Genomic DNA, 19949 nt, shown 5'->3' with positions numbered 1-19949 from the left:
TCTTAATGCTACGAAAGAGACATCGTAAGAAGGTTCTAAAGATGATCTTAATGCTACGAAAGAGACATCGTAAGAGGGTTCTAAAGATGATCTTAATGCTACGAAAGAGACATCGTAAGAAGGTTCTAAAGATTATCTTAATGCTACGAAAGAGACATCGTAAGAAGGTTCTAAAGATGATCTTAATGCTACGAAAGAGACATCGTAAGAAGGTTCTAAAGAAAAGCTCAGAGAAAGCTCAGAGAATTCACACATTGAACCGTAAAAATATTACACAGCGCCATTTAGATTGGGAATAATTTGCACTCTGACACCCAACGCTTGAGACAACCAACCCCAGTCTCCCCTACAAGAAGCCCCAAAGGGGGGGGGGGGGGGGGGGGGGGGACTGGATACACTAGCTGAGCAGGGAGCTGACTATCTGGAAGGATCCCATCTAGGCCTTTTCATTTCTTGGACTGTGCTCTCATCTTCATTGCAGCCAAGGTTTATTGTTTGATATATCTGCCAACGCAGCCTTATTCTGGCACTGATGCCACTGTTATTAGTAGACAAGGTATTTTCTTGCCATGTTTGTGGGTGGAGAGAACATTAGCACCGTGCAAACTAAATGTTTATGAGATTAAGTTATTTTAATATGCAAAGATCTTCCATGATATATGACCTGTCGTGTACAACCGGCATGAGCTCCAAACTTGCTCTGGCCAGAAGTTACCCTCAGGGAAATAAAACAAATTTGATTGAAAGTGCAGTGATAGACATTTGGGTGACATTAAACCATAAACCAGATATAATTTTTTTATTGGAATTTGGTTATGCTTTAAGCATAATGATCACACATTGGAAATTCAACTATCTTTTGGATGACTTTTTGAGTAGGCGAATATAGGTTGTAATCTCATTGATTAACATCTCAACCAAATTTTACTCAATAATCCACGTTTAAATGATGTGGTGTGCCCAGTAGGATGACCCTTCACAACATGTTGATTTAGCTGAACCCGCTGAGTTCGTGCTTGGGGAGGAACAAGAGCCTGCAAACCATGTGGATGGGCTGTCCAGAACAAGAGCCTGCAAACCATGTGGATGGGCTGTCCAGAACAAGAGTTGCTGGCCTCTGGTATTAACTGCCAGATGTCATTAAGCAGTTGAGTGAACTGTCATTATAAAACTGTTTGTACATATTGGCCCATGGGGGAATCAAATAGTTACTGTTGATCCAATACATTTTAAGGGTGCTTTAAATGATCAGTCTGTGCTTGCAAAGTAGTTTTATCACGACATACAAGAGCTTGGCTGAGACACCCCAGAGCCTTGGCTCAAGTCAGCATTTCTTTTTACATGAATCAATCCATTAAAACGTCACAGACAGTAAAAATCTAAATCTGGACATGAAAGGTCAGATGCTTGTGGCATGTATCCACAAAACCACCAGTCTTGGCTCGGTTAATTGAGATCTTATTTTCCAGGTCACATATCTCGCTGTAAATCTATTACGGTGTCAGCAATGTGAGGACCTCATGGTAGACTAATAAGGTGAAAATAATGTGCTGGCCTGTATCAGATCTCTCTGTGGTCCACAGTATAGGTATGAGGTCTTCACCTTTCAGCACGCAGTGTGAAATCAATGGAGGGCTAAATGTAATATGAATCTAATGCATTTACAATAAGAAACACTTGGATCAAATGGGGAGCTGTTGGGTTTTTCAGCAAGTTGTACAAATCTTTAGTCCAAATTTTTCAAATTATTACCCCCTCTCAGTGACCTCCAACCATGGCCATGATATGAAACTGTGTGTCAGAAATACATGCAGCCTGAAGTCAATTGGGAATGCTTTATGACCCTCTGGGATTGCTTCATGATATCTGCTGAGCTGTTCTTGAAACTAACATTTGATCCAATACAGTCCATGGCAAAGTTACAAGAAGTGTACCAAAGCAACAGATCATTTACAATCCCAATATGGCCATGTTCAGAAATGGGTGTATCAGAAATACATCCAGCTTCCACAGCAATATATCTCAGGTAATTTGGCATTGGTTTATTGGCAGATCTGCTGCCATTTGAGCTGTGCACCAGAGGATATGACCATATATGAAACAGACTTATAGCTGATATGGTCATTAAACAGACCAGTCAAATACCTACTTCTTTTTGGACAGCTATATTTTAGACTTTAACATGTAAACACAACAGAGATCGCAGGAATAACCAGTCAAGGACAATATAAGTAAAGTCCATAACAGAGAACATCAATAAAACTGGGAATCCCACACCCTCCCTTCAGCTGCTGGAACACAAGTGTCTCTGGGAGAGCAGGGGACTCGTCCTTGCCAAGCCTTTTGGAAGAGTCAGGACAAGTGACAGCCCAATCCACTAGGTGACCCCACCAAGGATCAACGTTTAAAAGTTAAACCCTTCACATCCAGTCGCACAATTGGAAGACTGATTTAAATCATGGGGAAAATGGGAAGTGTTCCTGTCTGCCGGTGAAGGAGTTGAATAGAAGGAGTTGAATGGAAAGTTGTCCAGTTTAACTGCTGCTTTCGTAATATCCTTGACGTCTATGGCAGCTGTTATATCTTTGATAGGAGCCTCTGCTTTTTACTCCTGCAATTTATGAACCAAAAAGTCATAACATGTCAAACAGTCATAATAACAGTCAACTTTAGTATCGCAATTATATAAATAATGTTGTACTCAACTTGTTGGATCAGAATCAGGGTTGTGTTCATTAGGTACAGTGTAGCAAAGCATTAAGTTGGTGGCCACCGGCTTCTTAAAAAGGCATTATTCAATGCTATCACGAACTGCCTCGAAGCCCGTAACAAAAAGGGAGACAACGTGGAGATAAAGAATAACAACATGTATTTATTACCTGAAGTAAAGTAAATACAATTAACAATGGTGTGTGTTTAGTGAGTAGTGTAAGTGAGTGGTCGCGTGTATACATCTGATAATGAGGGGTGTTGAAAGGTGCCAACGCAAACAAACCAAATAGCCACAGGGTCGTTAAATGTCACAAATGTTCCAACTTAAATGGTTTATTTTCTCAGTTGTGCTTTAAGATACAAATGTCAAATATATGTCAACACGCCTTCCTCCAAAGGACCCTTCTATGGATTAAATGTGAAAATCCCTAAATCTTTTTTTTGTTCTAGTTTGGTGAGGAATCACCCCAATAGCTTTCTAATAGCTACACTAATGTGGCATACAGACTGTGATTCTCTAGCTAACCTTCCTTTCTCCAGTAGTTAATGTTTCCTCTTTCAGAACCTGTTCATCATCCACTTCATTTTTACATGTTGAACACTAAATATGTTCAAAATCACGTTGAAGTGACATCAGTGTGGAACCAATGTGTCTGATCAGCTTCCCCTCACACTCCATGGTCCTGGACCTTTCTCTTTGGTTTGGACTAGATGGTATACAGCTCTACGTCAGAATTAAAAAAAAAAGAATTTATACAGCTGGTTAGGAGAATTAGGTTAAGATTAGGAAAAGGGTTAGGGTTAGCTCAAATGCAAAATGTTAAAACTTAAAGCTGTATCCCATCTAGCCTGCAATTAATGTTAGCTGACAGAGTAGGTAACTGCTCACTGCTCCAAAACCTGCCTTCTGACACCATGTATCTAGTCTGTGTTGGCTGACTGTTGGGCCTTCATTCCAACCTCTCCCGTCACTGTGGATTCTATTTATAGCTTTCTCATAAAACTGTGAAGCCCCAGTTATGTGTTTGATAGGCCTATGCTGACAACGCTATCTAGCATCTAACTCATTGCAATTTGAACCCTCTGGTAAATGTGGATAAGTGTAACATTACCGAATACATGAAATGCTTTTTTCCTAAACGGGTATGGACTTGCTACTGCTTGTCTAATAATATATTAATGAATTATTGCAAGCACCACGACCCAACAACCAAGCCACCCTCTGTGAGAAATTCCTGCTGCTGCCACTGCGTCACATGCTCTCTGCTCCTTTTAATACACCAATGGTTCGCATAATGGGTTGTTTACATAGCTAGCTAGTCTGGTGGTGACTGCAGAGTGTTAGCAAAGATACTTGCGTTGCCCTCTTCATATGGGGGAAATGGTGTAGTCGACACAGATGTATTAATTTAAACACTGAATAATGTTATGCATAGAATTAAATAGATTTTCTCTTTTTGAATTGTATGCTGCTACAAGTTCTAAAAAAAAGATGTATGCTCAGCACACGTGGGAACTTCTTCAAGACTGTTGGAAAAGCATTCCAGGTGAAGCTGGTTGAGAGAATGCCAAGAGTGTGCAAAGCTGTCATCAAGGCAAATGGTGGCTACTTTGAAGAATCTCAAATATAAATATATACTTTTTTTGGTTACTACATGATTTCAGAAGTTATTTCATAGTTTGGATGTCTTCACTATTATTCTACAATGTAGAAAATAGTAAGAATGCCCAAACTTTTGACTGGTACTGTATATACAGTCATTGTTCCAGATACATCATTCGGGGGGGGAAAAAAAACAATTAGCCAGCTTGCTAGCTAGCCAGCCACACCATAAAGAGTTAACCTAAAATACATCTGGTGTCATCGAAACAATTATTGGTACCATGATTGTCTTAAAAAAAAAATGTACACAAAGATTGACCATGAAGATTGATCTCCCCTGATCTGGACCCTGTGCCATCTTTTTTGTTTCCCCTGGCTGATGGTTCCTGATCTTTTGAAAACATAATTTGAAGCTTGAGAGGAATGGAAGATGCAGTACAGTGATGCAGTGCTGAGGCAGAGGGCTCATAGTGAAGATGACTGCTATTTTGAATCTGAACTGTGTGTGGAGAGCTTTCTGGCACCCAGAGCTGCTGAGGAATCACCCATGTAGGTGCTACAGATTGTGAAGGAGAAGAAGTCCAGTGGCTACACGACTCAGGCTGGTTCCCAGACTAGCCCTCAACAAGATCGTCACTACACTTTTCATCAACCACCTCTTTGATCACATTCCTCTAATGAAGGTTCTGACGGTTGTAGGATGTGGCAGCGCTTGCAAACTATCACAGATTACCAAAGGAAACCCAGTCGCGAGCTTCCCAGTGGTGCAAGCTTACCAGACGAGCTGTTAAGTACCTTCTATGTTCACTTCGAGGCAAGCAACACTGAACCATGCAAGAGACCACCAGCAGTTCCGGATGACTGTGTGATCACTCTCTCCGTAGCTGATGTGAGTAAGACCTTTAAACATATGTATGTACGGTCACAGGGCCAGACGGAATAGCTACAGTGCTGACCTGCTGGAAAGTCAACTAGATTAGAAGGCCTAGACTACTTCATCCTAATGTAATCTAAATGCATTTGATACAAAACAAACACTGGCTAATCATAAAGGGGAATGTTAAATTTTGCATATCAAACAGATAGTGCATACAGAAAGTATTCAGACCCCTTCACTTTTTCACATTTTGTTACTGTTGCGGTTTTCTTCCATCAAAGGAGAGGAGAACCAAAATGCAGCGTGGTTATTTCGATACATGTTTAACAAAATATAAACATGAATAATACAAAACAAGAAACCTAACGTGAAAACCTAAACAGCCTTATCTGGCGCAAACAGAGACAGGAACAATCACCCACGAAACACTCAAAGAATATGGCTGCCTAAATATGGTTCCCAATCAGAGACAACGATAAACACCTGCCTCTGATTGAGAACCACTTCAGGCAACCATAGACTTTTCTAGACAACCCCACTAAGCCACAATCCCAATACCTACAAAAAAAACAAGACAAAACACACCACATAATTAACCCATGTCACACCCTGGCCTGACCAAAATAATAAAGAAAACACAAAATACTAAGACCATGGCGTGACAGTTACGTTACAGCCTTATTCTAAAATGTATGAAAATCGTTTTATCCCTCATCAATCTAAACACAATACCCCATAATGACAAAGGAAAATAAGGATTTTATAAATGTTTGTACATTTATATAAAATAAAAATAAAATAAATTTCACATTTACATAAGTATTCAGACGCTTTACTCAGTACTTTGTTGAAGCACCTTTGGCAGCGATTACAGCCCTGAGTCTTCTTGGGTATGACGCTACAAGCTAGGCACACCTGTATTTGGGGAGTTTCTCACATTCTTCTCTGCAGATCCTCTCAAGCTCTGTCCGGTTGGATGAGGAGCGTTGCTGCACAGTTATTTTCAGGTCTCTCCATAGATGTTTGATCGGATTCATGTCCAGGCTATGGCTGGGTCACTCAAGGACATTGAGACTTGTCCCGAAGCCACTACTGCATCTTCTTGGCTGTGTGCTTAGGGTCATTGTCCTGTTGGAAGGTGAACCGTTACCACAGTCGGAGGTCCTGAGTGCTCTGGAGCAGGTTTTCATCAAGCATCTCTCTGTACTTTGTTACGTTCATCTTTCCCTCGATCATGACTAGTCTCCCAGTCTCTGCCGCTGAAAAACATCCCCACAGCGTGATGCTGCCACCACCATGCTTCACCGTAGAGATGGTGACAGGTTTCCTCCAGACGTGATGCTTGGAAATCAGGCCAGAGAATCTTGTTTCTCATGATCTGAGAGTCCTTTAGGTGCCTTTTGGCAAACTCCAAGTGGGCTGTCATGTGCCTTTTACTGAGGAGTAGCTTCTGACTGGCCACTCTACCATAATGGTCTGATTGGTGAAGTGCTGCAAAGATGGTTGTCCTTCTAGAAGGTTCTCCCATCAGAGGAACACAGAGGAACTCTGGAGCTCTGTCAGAGTGGCCATTGGGTTGTTGGTCCTCTCCTGGACCCAGGCCCTTCTCCCCCGATTTCTCAGTATGGCCGGGCGGCTAGCTCTTGGTGGTTCCAAACTTCTTCCATTTAAGGATGATGGAGACAGCAACCAGTCGCGACCAGGAGACCCATGAGGCGGCGCACAATTAGCCCAGCGTCGTCTGGGTTAGGGGAGGGTTTGTCCTTCTCCCGTCGTGCTCTAGCAACTCCTTGTGGCGGGCCGGGCGCATGCACGCTGACTTCGGTCACCACTATTTTGTCCTACCACGGCAATGCCACGGAGTGAAATGAATGCATCAGTTGCCATCTGTTCCTGAAAACAAATTGAAATTAGCTAGCTAGCAAGTTCACCAATTCAGCATAAACATTAAAAAAAATCAAAAAAATGTTGACACTGCTGATTTTATGATTAGTTAATTTAGTTGTTCATCCCTAAACAGCTGATAACTAGGATGAGATTGCCTGCTAGCTAGCTAGCTAGCCATCGCATCTGACAAGATAACTTCGCTTGGCTAGCGGGGCTGATAAACAGCAATGACTTAACATTTGAATACAAAATTCATATGAAAATGTAATTTGGTGAATAAATAAAACGTAATACTTAAAGTTATTCCTTATTCCTCAGGAATATTTTTTCCCCAAAACGGTCTTCAGTCTGCCATTAATATAGAAGCTTTTTTTAAATTTTCGCTGTGTCGCAAGGTGTTGTGGGATAGCTTCCCCATCAAAGGGAACAGAGAAGTATGCTCCCGTGCGTGCTTTGTTTTCCAGCTCTCCCATGTACGCTTATAGAACTTCTGGTAATCTTAGTACACACTTGCCTTTTCGCGTTCCTTTGTTTGGAATCCCACGTGAAAAGTGACAGATGACTTCCATAACCCTTTTTACGCTCTAAATAGAACACAAGTATACATTTTGGAACACCACCGTGGACTTCCTGACGGGCCTCCCCCAGGTGTTGAGGGTAGGAAACTACACATTCGCCACATTGACCCTCAACACGTGGGCCCATCAGGGGTGCGTGCTTAGTCCCATCCTGTACTCCCTGTTCACCCACAACTGCGTGACTGGGCACGACTCCCAACTCCCTCATTAAGTTTGCCGACAACACGACAGTGTTAGGCCTGATCACCGATGACAATGAGACAGCCTACAAGGAGAAGGTCATAGACCTGGCAGTGTGGTACCAGGACAACAACCTCCCCCTTAAAGTCAGTGACACCAAGGAGCTGATCGCGGACTACAGGAAACTGCATCACCGCTACAGGCTGCATCACCGCTTGGTATGTCAACTACTTGGCATTCGACCGCAAGGCGCTACAGAGTGTAGTGCATACGGTCCAGTACATCACTAGGGCTGAGCTCCTTGCCATCCAAGACCTCTATAACAGGCTGTGTCAAAGACTCCAGCCCCAAGTCTGGGACCAAAAGGCTCCTGAACAGCTTCTACCCTGAAGCCATAAGACTGCTGAACAATGAATCAAATGGCGATTCAAACTATTTGCATTGAACCCCTTTTTGAAAAGTATATATATATATATAAAATTTTAAAAAATCCACACACACTTTCACACATACTGCTGCTACTGTGTTTATTATCTATCCTGATTTCCTAGTCACTTTTAAACCTACCTACATGTACATAGTACCTCAATTACCTCAACTACCTTGTACCCCTGCACATTGACTCGGTACCGGTACTGCTTGTATATAGCCTCTTTACTATTTTATTGTGTTACTATTTTTTTGTGTTACTATTTATTTTTTTTAGTATTTATTTATTTGCTCATCGTTTCTTACTTTTAACTCTGCATTGTTGAGAAAGTAAGCATTTCATGGTAAAGTCTGTTGTATTCGGCGTATGTGACATTTTTTATTTGATTGATTTCAGTTTTTCCTCGCCACTGTGCTTCTACATCTGCATGGCTTGGTCTTTGGGGCTTTAGGCTGGTAAAGTATAGCACTTTGAGACAACAGCTGATGTAAAAAAAAAAAAAATGGATTTAGAAAATACACTTGATTGAAATGTCATGTAAACATATTTAAAGATGTTTCATTTTGTGTCCTTTTACACACACACACACTGGTGATCCACTGTCTGTTTCCTAAAGAGCACACACACCACGGTAGTCCATCAATACTGCCAGCCAACCCAGGGGAAGCCCTTCTTGAGTACTGCCTTGATCCTCTGTTTCCTAAAGAGCACACACACCACGGTAGTCCATCAATACTGCCAGCCAACCCAGGGGAAGCCCTTCTTGAGTACTGTCTTGATCCTCTGTTTCCTCAAGAGCACACACACCACGGTAGTCCATCAATACTGCCAGCCAACCCAGGGGAAGCCCTTCTTGAGTACTGCCTTGATCCTCTGTTTCCTAAAGAGCACACACACCACAGTAGTCCAGAAATACTGCCAGCCAACCCAGGGGAAGCCCTTGGTCTTAAGGCTGGTAAAGTATAGCACTTTGAGACAACAGCTGATGCAAAAAGGGCTTTATAAAATACACTTGATTGAAATGTCATGTAAACATATTTAAAGATGTTTCATTTTGTGTCCTTTTACACACACACACACTGGTGATCCACTGTCTGTTTCCTAAAGACACACACACACACACACACACAAGACCAGACACACACGATCCAGGGGAAGCCCTTCTTGAGTACTGTTGTCTATAAATAGGCCAACCAACTGTCAGTGGAAGCACTACATGCTGACTCAATTTCCCTACAGGATCTCTTTCAGGCACCTCCAATAGACGTTGATATGGCAAGCAAAAAGAACAAGTTTGCTAGTGCTGTGATAAGATAGTGTAAAATAATGAGTTTGAAATATTTATATGCACTGCATGTTTCTTTGGTAACTAGCCAGTCACGCTTACAAAAATGTATTTGTTGCGGCAATCTTCCTGCAAACTAAATAGTTTGCAAATGTTTGACACTGGTGGATAATCTGCAGCAAACCTTTGGCAACAATAATATTTATTGCAACTAGTGGCAAATAGTTTACCAGAAGCCATTTCTGGTGAACACATGAGTTCCAAGACCAGTAACCGTTGACGACCAGTCAGCAGGGGGAGAAGAAGAATCCGTTGGAAAATGGAAACCAAACTATCTAGCTGGCTTCCTACCGAAGTTGTCCGGTGAGTGTCTAACTTCCTAATAAACTTTAAAATAGTGTTAGCTAATTGATGCCTAGATGGGATAGAGTAAAACACATTTTATTGATATCAGTTTCAATCTGTCAGCGCTACTGACTGACTATCTAGATAGCTAACGTTAACTGGCTAGCGCTTAGCTAATTAATGTTAGCTATATTTTTTGCACAATTAATGTGATATCTAGCTAAGTTAGATAACTAATGACTTGCCTAAACACTTTTTTGGTGAATGTCGCTGTCTTTTAATAACATATGCATGTCAATATGCTAGCGTCACGGTTCAGTAGCATGTTAGCTAGCACAACAGTTAAAGTAGCAACAATATGAGCACACTTGGCGTCAAAGCATTACTTTCGCAGGTATCCTTCTCCTACCCGTGGTGTTGCAAGAGGCTGCACTGAGAAGAGGATGCATATACACCCTGGAAATATGTTTTTGGTGCACTCACTCATAACACTTTGTTTGAGTGATAAATGTAGCCCATTCATTCTTTGTATCAATTAGATGGGTGACATGGCTGGTGAGTATGCGGGCTATGGAATAACGGACATTTTCAGCTTCCAGGAAATGTTGTACAGATCTTTGTGACATGGGCCCGTGCATTATCATGCTTAAACATGAGGTGATGGCGACGAATGAATGGCATGACAATGGGCCACGGGATCTCTGTGCATTCAAATAGCCATCGCTAAAATGCAATTGTGTATGTTGTCCGTAGCTTATGCATGCCCATACCAAAACGCCACCATGGGGCACTCTGTTGACATCAGCAAACCACTCACCCACATGACGCCATACATGCTGTCTGCCATCTATCTGCCCGGTACAGTTGAAACCGGGATTCATCCGTGAAGATCACACTTCTTCAGCGTGCCAGTGGCCATCAAAGGTGAACATTTTCCCACTGAAGTCTGTATGACGCCGAATTGCAGTTCAGGTCAAGACCCTGGTGAAGACGACAAGCCTATGAGCTTCCCTAAGACCATTTCTAACCCAAAGTTTCATCAGCTGTCAGAGTGGCTGGTCTCAGACCATGCCACAGATGAAGATGCCGGATGTGGAGGTCCTGGACTGGTGTGATTACACATGGTCTGCGGTTGAGGGCGGATGGACGTGCTGCCAAATTCATTAAAACGACGTTGGAAGCGGCTTCTCTGGCAACAGCTCTTGATGGCCATTCCTGCAGTCGGCATGTCAATTGCACGCTACCCTAAAAACTTGAGACATCTGTGCCGTTGTGTGATGTAACTGCACATTTTAGTGGCCTTTTATTGTCATCAGCACAAGGTGCACCTGTGTAATGATCATGCTGTTTAATCAGCTTATTGATATGCTACACCTGTCAGGTGGATGGATTATCTTGACAAAAGAGAAATGCTCACTTACAGGGATGTAAACAAATTTGTTCAAACTTTGAGAGAAATAAGCTCTTATTTCAGCTCATGAGGACCAACACTACCCGTTAGGTTAATATTTTTGTTCAGTATACATGAAGTGCCTTGGGTATCCAAGGCTAGGGTTAATTATTTGGAATTACAAGGAGAGACATTTTCTGATCCCCCAGAGCTGTGTGATCTGTACTAATGTCCCTGCTCTTCCCTACAAATTCTAAACAATATGTCTATGTTCATTACAGGCCCCACCTAACCTGAAGTCAGTGCTGCTGGCTGTAGCCTTTGGCAACGTCATTGTGCTGCTCGTAACCAAGGGGGCGGGTCTGAATCAGGTAAGTCCCACTGGTCCTGCCCTGTATCACTGCTGGCTTGCCTATGAAGCTAAGCAGGATCAGTTTTGGTCTGTCCCTGGATGGGAGACCAAATGCTGCTGGAAGTTGTGTTGGAGGGCCAAGTAAAGGGCACTTTCCCTCTGGTCTAAGGAGATCCCAGGGCAGTAAATTCAGGACATTGCCCTGCATAGGGTGCCATATTTCGGATAGGATTTTAAAACGGTTGTCATTGACCTCAAGATTAACCTGTTACTCCAGTAGGTCGTTGGGGGGGATGCAGACGGCTCTGATCTCCTTGGAGCTAGAAAGGTCAGTCCCGGAGCTGGACAGGTCATCCTCCATGGAGCTAGACATCACCTTCTCCCTCCCCAAACTAATTGCTAAACACGCCCCCAGAACTAGAGTTAATTAAAGGAACTGGAACTTACCTTCAGCAGGATTTGGACTGGGGACATCTCAACCAACGGACGTCTACCTCGTTACTGCTGTGCGGTGCTTCTCTACGCTGTTCGCCTGTTGACACGGGGACATGCCCGACACAACTGCGAGAGGCTTCACCCAACACTGAAACCCAGCAGGCCCGGCACAACGCGAGACCACCAAGCAACCAGCCACAGACAACCGTGCCAGGCTACCAAGAGCTCAACTCATACAACGCTCTCTATAGCACTATTAAAGACACTTTTTTTTTCTCCCAGCATGTGAGTGAAACTCCAATTGTTGGCCAGTACATGCTCTAATTGTAAGTTTTGTGTCCCCCGAGGCTACAGACACAGGGGACACATTCGACGAGGCTACAGACACAGGGGACACATTCGACGAGGCTACAGACACAGGGGACACATTCGACGAGGCTACAGACACAGGGGACACATTCGACGAGGCTACAGACACAGGGGACACATTCGACGAGGCTACAGACACAGGGGACACATTCGACGAGGCTACAGACACAGGGGACACATTCGACGAGGCTACAGACACAGGGGACACATTCGACGAGGCTACAGACACAGGGGACACATTCGACGAGGCTACAGACACAGGGGACACATTCGACGAGGCTACAGACACAGGGGACAAATTCGACGAGGCTACAGACACAGGGGACACATTCGACGAGGCTACAGACACAGGGGACACATCCGACGAGGCTACAGACACAGGGGACACATCCGACGAGGCTACAGACACAGGGGACACATTCGACGAGGCTACAGACACAGGGGACACATTCGACGAGGCTACAGACACAGGGGACACATTCGACGAGGCTACAGACACAGGGGACACATTCGACGAGGCTACAGACACAGGGGACACATTCGACGAGGCTACAGACACAGGGGACACATTCGACGAGGCTACAGACACAGGGGACACATTCGACGAGGCTACAGACACAGGGGACACATTCGACGAGGCTACAGACACAGGGGACACATCCGACGAGGCTACAGACACAGGGGACACATCCGACGAGGCTACAGACACAGGGGACACATCCGACGAGGCTACAGACACAGGGGACTCATTCGTCGAGGCTACAGACACAGGGGACACATTCGACGAGGCTACAGACACGGGACACATCCGACGAGGCTACTGACACCGGGGACTCATCCGACGAGGCTACAGACACCGGGGACTCATCCGACGAGGCCTCGTATTCATGGATGCCCAGGGGTGTATTCATGGATGCCAAGGGAAGACAGGATTTTTTAAAATATAACTTTATCTATATTTCATCATTTTCTTTCAAGTCATAATTTTTTTTATGTATTTTACCTTTATTTAACTAGGCAAGTCAGTTAAGAACAAATTCTTATTTTCAATGACGGCCTAGGAACAGTGCGTTAACTGCCTGTTCAGGGGCAGAACGACATATTTGTACCTTGTCAGCTCGGGGGTTTGAACTTGAAGGTTGCTAGTCGAACGTTCTAACCACTAGGCTACCCTGCCGCCCCAAGAGGCTGAATGTATCTCACCAGAGAAAATACCTGAGCGAGCACCTATGTGTTGACCATCTATCTGATTCTCTCTGGTCAAGAATGGTATGATTATTGTTGACGCCTGTAGCATTGAATGCAAGGGAAACTAGCAAGGATTTGGCCTCCCTTGATAAAACATTATATAATAATAGCCAATCAGCTTCGAATTAAACTTGAGTGAGCTCAACTGTGAATGGTCCTGGCGCACCAAAACAAAGTGTCAAGGGAGGCCAGTTTGGATTTGGCTTCACACCAATCACATCAAGGCGAATGTCATTGACAGAAAAAAAATTAATTACTACATTACTATGAAAACCAAACACTGGATTTACGGAGGTTTAAATGGAAACGTAAAATCAAATTAACTGAGCCATCTTTTGACCAATCCCTAAACTTTTCTCAAACTAAGTTAAGACATGTACCATGGATATACATTCCATATTTGGTTCTATGGTTCATGAGAAGATTTGAAGTATTTTTATCATTTAGTGTGGCTATATTTGAATGCATAAATGTTGTTTTCTCAAACTCTTTAGGGACTATTGTGATTAGTCCAAGGACCACATTTGGAGTGAATTTGACTTTTAGTCCATGAGAATAATATTTTGTATGATTGATTTTAATTATTAGCATTACATAGTCAAAGTGAATTGTTAATGGTTTCCTTAATTGCTTAAGATATCAATGCCAAAGTTAACAATGTTCATCATAGTAATGGCTTTGATGACCCTAAAAAAAAGTTGCAAGTTTCCATTATGGCCATTGTGGAGTGGATTTACAAAGGATTTAAATGGACAAGTAAAATCTGATTTTCTGATTTATCAATAACTCAGCCGTCTCTTAACCAATCCCTTGGCTTTTCTCAAACTAAGTTAATGGTTTGGGTGTTATTTGGACTTATGGTTCATGAGAAGTTTTTCAAATGTTTTCAGAAATTTCCAAGATAGATTTTCCTCTATCCTGACAAACCTTGTGGGTCCCTGAGGCAAATGTGTTCAGCACGAGGAAAGAAACATTCATACAAAGTTTCAAGTCTCTTGGTCAAATGGAGAGAAGAATATGAGGGTTTACGTGAGGCTGCTTATAACAGAGCCACCTATAGGCCAATCAGTGCCATTATTATTGACCAAGCTACTCATGGCCTCTAGTTTTTGTGTGCCAAATTAGAATAAAAACAGTTAACAATCTATGCCTCAGTCATTTGAGCATATAAAAAAAAGACTACAGAGAACCCCTAATTATTCAAGTAATCGTCAAGTAATTGAATGCAGCAGCTCCATTCCCATTCATTGAAATGCATTCAAATTGCATGCACGTGCACACGTTCCTGACTCCAGTCACTGGGCAAGATCAAGCGGATCACTTTAGTAAAGTCATCCTCGGGTCACCACCTTTCAAAGTGTGTTGCATAACTTTTACAAAAATCGTGTGATTAAAAATTAAATCTTGAAAAATGAAGCCCAAATACCACCTTACAGTGCATTCAGAAAGTATTCATATCCCTGGACTTTTTCCACATTTTGTTACAGCCTTATTCTAAAATGAATTTAACTATTTATTTTCCTCATCAATCTACACACAATAACCCATAATGCCAACGTACTACAATACTCAAACTCCAACACATGACTTTGAATCCTCTACTTTCGCCACTATCATTTTTATTTCATAATATAGCTACAGTGTTTATAACATGACACCCAAGTTAAAAGGTTGTCTTCCTTCACCTCCACAAATATCTACCTATTATACCCATGATTACCATAATTTATTAGACATCCAGTGTTTATTACATGATACTCAAGGTTTATAAGATGTTACCAGGGTTACCCAGGGTTGAAGTGGTAAAACAATAGGTTAGGTAACCGCTGAGCAGTGATCCAGATGACCAGAGACAACTTGTGTGGACGTTAATGCCAGAACCCCTGTCCTATTTGGGGGGGGGGGGGGTCCTATTCCCATAATAAAAAGCAGCAGAACTCACTTTAACAGATATGTCGTTAGATTTGATGAGTGTCCGAAACCTTTCCCATACTCAGAGCAGTGATTAGGCTTCTCTCGTGTGTGTGTAAGCTGGTGTCTATTTAGGGTCTGTAAAAGGGAAAAACTCATCCCGCAAACAGAGCAGTGGTAAGGCTTCTCTCCGGTGTGTGTTTGCTGGTGTACCTTCAGGGCTGCTACTCGACTGAAACCATTCCCACACTGAGAGCAGTGGAAAAGTTTATTTCCTGTGTGAGTGAACTGGTGTCTCGTTAGGTCTCCTGCCCGACTGAAACCCTTCCCACACTGAGAGCAGTGGTGATGCTTCTCTCCTGTGTGAATTAGCTGGTGTGTCTTCAGAGTTGATGAATGACTGAAACTCTTCCCACACTGAGAGCAGAGGAAAGGCTTCTTTCCCGTGTGAGTTATTTGGTGTCTATTTAAGTTCTGTGAAAGAGAAAAACTCTTCCCACAAACAGAGCAATGGAAAGGTTTCTCCCCTGTGTGAGTTCGCTGGTGTATGTTTAGTTTGCTTGGGGTCTGAAAACTCTTTCCACATTGACCACATGGGTGTGTCTTTCTTTTTTTTGTCGGTTTTGATTTGAGGTGAATTGGACAAATAGAACTGTCTCTGCAATCTGAGCAGGGTCTTGGCCTACAAGTGTGTCTTCTCAACTCCTCTGGATCATAGAAACTAGTGAAGCAGTCCATGCAGTGGTGATGTTTCTGTCTTGAGTTCCTCCGTCTGTGTTGTTTATGGTTTCCTGATGCTGTGGAACTGTGCTCACTGTCTGAACCTGGGTTGGAGATCTCTCCTGTGGGGATATGAACAGATATGTGGTTAAGGCATTTTTCTCACCAAGTCCATTTTTTGTCCTAATAATTCGGACCAAAAAGAAAAATACGAGCCTGTCATGTTTATGATGCCTTTCACACCAATTGCGAAATATCATCCTTCTGCAATCCGTCAATAATTTATTCAGACCCATGAGCACCAGGTCATTTCCATGTAAAAGGACCCATGAGCACCAGGTCATTTCTATGTAAAAGGACCCATGAGCACCAGGTCATTTCCATGTAAAAGGACCCATGAGCACCAGGTCATTTCCATGTAAAAGGACCCATGAGCACCAGGTCATTTCCATGTAAAAGGACCCATGAGCACCAGGTCATTTCTATGTAAAAGGACCCATGAGCACCAGGTCATTTCCATGTAAAAGGACCCATGAGCACCAGGTCATTTCCATGTAAAAGGACCCATGAGCACCAGGTCATTTCTATGTAAAAGGACCCATGAGCACCAGGTAATTTCTATGTAAAAGGACCCATGAGCACCAACATGTGAAGTTCATAGGAGCATGTCAAATTAGATGTCAAATGAAAAGTGGTCTATATTTGAGAAATTACGGCATATATACACATTTTAAACATTTTCCATCCTAAAAATGTGAAATAAGCAAATATTTCTGGTCAAACAGATGGTAAAGGGGTCTTCGGTAAAAACAAGTTTTACGGTATCAGAAATACATCAGAACACAATAAGGAAGTAAAGACGCCAACTAATATTAGCACTTCTATTTAGATTAGGATCAACTTCTCTGCCTTCCGTAAGCTTAAGAAACATTGCCTTGTAATTCTGTTACCAGAAACCCACATATCTTGAAGATATTGTCTCATTTCTCTCCCTCATGAGGAGGATAATGAAAGTTCACAGAAATAACAAGTAAAAGGTAGAACTATTTATTACATTTTAATGTTTTAATGATTCAAAAGAAAATTGATATCAGTAAAGTGTTAACTCGAAATGACCAAAATCAGTAACATCATTTCTGAAAAATCGGTAACGTAAATTGTAATTGGCTACAATGGATAATCATAGTAGTCACAAAACACAATTGGGTTCACAGGTTTGGACAGCACAGTAGAGTATAGTTCAGTACAATAGAGTTAAGTACAGTAGACGTTTATGATTCGTTCAGATTTGGTCCAGACCCGGACCGACCTAATTTGGTCGTTTGGAGGCAGAGCTCATTAAAATAGCTAGCCAGTGTAGAATAATGCCCAAAGTAGGATATTGCATAGTTATACCTTTTATGTACCTATTTAGGGTACATCACCATGAAGAGAGTGACATCCATATCCAAATGATCTCCATTTCTGTGTAGTACAGATCAGGAATCCATGATGAAAATCCGTTACCACAATTCCGTTACCGGGTGTAAATCCACTTCAATAACCAAAATATTTTTTTTTTTCCAAAGTCAATGTGTCATGTCATAGCTGAGACCCCATGATTTCTACAGATATTGTTGAATCTAAATTCAGAGCAGATATTTTAGAGTTTTGGGAAAACGTGGACACAAAACTGTTTCTAAACTTTGCATCTGCACAGTTCTTCCAGTAAAATTTATTTTTGTCAAAAATATTCAGAGGAAATGGTTAAAAGTAGTCCTTGTGCATAGAGTTGTATGGTTTATTAACTCTTGAAAATCAATGGTTTTTGTTTGGCATATATTTAAAGTAAAAAGTCTCAGGACAATTCTGTTATGGTGGAATTGCCCCGCTACAATATTATGTATCTCATTACACAGTCCTTCCTCTCTGCAGCAGCGTTTGATGTTGAACCAATATTTGGGGAAAAACGCATCAGACTTGTTTTGGTTTTCAGGGTTGGGGTCAATTCCGTTTCAATTCAGAAAGTAAACCCAATTCCAACATTTCCTCATGGAAAAGCATTGAAGAGAATTGGAATTTCAATGCGATTCCTGAATTGACCCCAACTCTGATGGTTTTGTGTGTCAAAAATCAGCATCCATATTTTTCCAGAATATGTAACGCAGTTGATGTGAAAAGACCTTTAGAATCAGAAACAAAGCATTGAAGGGGGCTTTAAAATACTTGTTGATACAAGTAGAAGCACTATAATAGGGTTTTAGAATCCCCTGTGGTCACCAAGCCACCAACCTCTCTCCACACCTGAACTTACCTGGGTCAGTGATACTATCTACTTCCTCCTCTTCCTCTAGATCTGGAGCAGACACTTCCCTGTTCTCCTCTTCTTCTTCTTCTTTGACTGCTCTTTCCTCCACCTCTACTTCTACTTTGACTGCTCTTTCCTCCTCCTCTTCTTCTTTGACTGCTCTTTCCTCCACCTCTTCTTCGACTGCCCTTTCCTCCACTTCTTCTTTGACTGCTCTCTCCTCTACCTCTTCTTCTTTGACTGCTCTCTCCTCTACCTCTTCTTCTTTGACAGCTCTCTCCTCCACCTCTTCTTGGATTTCTGTCTCCTCTTCTTCCTCTTTGACAATCACATTGAGTTCCAGTGGTTGACTGCAGTCTTCCAGCTTCACTGACACCATCTCTGGACCCTGCTGTGAGCTTCTCTGTGATGGAACACCACAGCCAGAACCTGGGGACTCCATGGACTTGGGCTCAGCCATGGCAGGTTAGAAGGTAGGTGGATCTGCAGGTGGTATAGTCATAAGAGGCAGATAGAGTGGAGGGTGAGTTGCACATAGCTAGCTGAAACTATACTGAACAAAAATATAAAAACACAACATGTAACAATTTCAAAGTCAGGCCTAACCAATCAGAATGATTTTTCCCCACAAAAGGGCTTTATTACAGACAGAAATACACATCAGCACCCCCCCCCCCCTTCTCAGGATGATCCCGCAGGTGAAGGTGTCAGTGATGTGGAGGTCTGGGTTGGCGTGGTTACACCTGGTCTGCTGGTTGGATGTACTACCAAATTCTCCAAAACAACTCGAGATGGCTTATGGTAGAGAAATTAACATGAATTATCTGGCAACAGCTCTGTTGGACATTTCTGCAGTCAGTATGCCATTTGTACCCTCCCTCAAAACCTGAGACATCTGTGGCATAGTGGTGTATGACAAAACTGCACATTTTAGAGTGGCCTTTTATTGTTCCCAGCACAAGGTGCACCTGTGTAATGACCATGCTGTTTAATCAGCTTCTTGATATGCCACACCTGTCAGGTGGATGGATTATTTAGAGATGCTCACTATAAGGGATGTAAACAACTTTGTGCACAACATTTCAGAGAAATAAGCTTTGTATGCTAATGGAACATTTCTGGGATCTTATTTCAGCTCATGAAAAATGGGACCAACACATTACATGTTGCATTTTATATTTTTGTTCACTCAAGTGTTGTAAATGATCATGGCACTCCTACAGGACTGCCAGTTGTAGAGCTCTATTGTCTCTCTCTCCTCTCTGCTGCAGCGACCACCACAGAACAGTGTTTATCACCCTGTCTCTCTCTCCTCCCTGCTGCAGCGACCACCACAGAAC

At 42.5% G+C, this 19949-nt stretch overlaps 2 protein-coding genes across 3 annotated transcripts in view; one reads left to right on the top strand and one right to left on the bottom strand.

Moving 5' to 3' along the window:
* Positions 1 to 4791: 4791 nt before the first annotated feature.
* LOC110494896 (uncharacterized) lies at positions 4792 to 13395 on the top strand. The gene is made up of 4 exons (XM_090194585.1): positions 4792 to 4864; positions 7922 to 8055; positions 11569 to 11658; positions 12422 to 13395. Exons 1-4 carry the CDS (start codon positions 4792 to 4794, stop codon positions 13265 to 13267), a joined length of 1143 nt encoding a protein of 380 aa, XP_090050711.1. The 3' UTR covers positions 13268 to 13395.
* Positions 13396 to 15293: 1898 nt separating this feature from the next.
* The window catches only part of LOC110494878 (uncharacterized), an 8839-nt gene continuing 4183 nt past the window's right edge, over positions 15294 to 19949 (bottom strand). Inside the window, exons 2-4 of one of the 2 annotated variants that reach the window (XM_090195093.1) lie at positions 18866 to 19092; positions 18616 to 18835; positions 15294 to 16444 (exon numbers count right to left, since the gene is read on the bottom strand). In XM_090195093.1, the coding sequence (XP_090051219.1) occupies positions 15630 to 16444; positions 18616 to 18835; positions 18866 to 19069 (1239 nt within the window). In that variant the 5' untranslated portion in view covers positions 19070 to 19092 and the 3' untranslated portion in view covers positions 15294 to 15629. Of the gene's footprint in view, positions 16445 to 18615; positions 19093 to 19949 lie in introns of both variants that reach the window. The other variant, XM_036973013.2, reaches the window with a different exon arrangement.

Source organism: Oncorhynchus mykiss, chromosome 13, assembly GCF_057628025.1.
Source record: "Oncorhynchus mykiss isolate SJ-2025 chromosome 13, ASM5762802v1, whole genome shotgun sequence".
Taxonomy (NCBI): domain Eukaryota; kingdom Metazoa; phylum Chordata; class Actinopteri; order Salmoniformes; family Salmonidae; genus Oncorhynchus; species Oncorhynchus mykiss.
The sequence above is the reverse complement of the archived record's forward strand: the minus strand, read 5'-3'. Positions and strand labels throughout refer to the sequence as shown.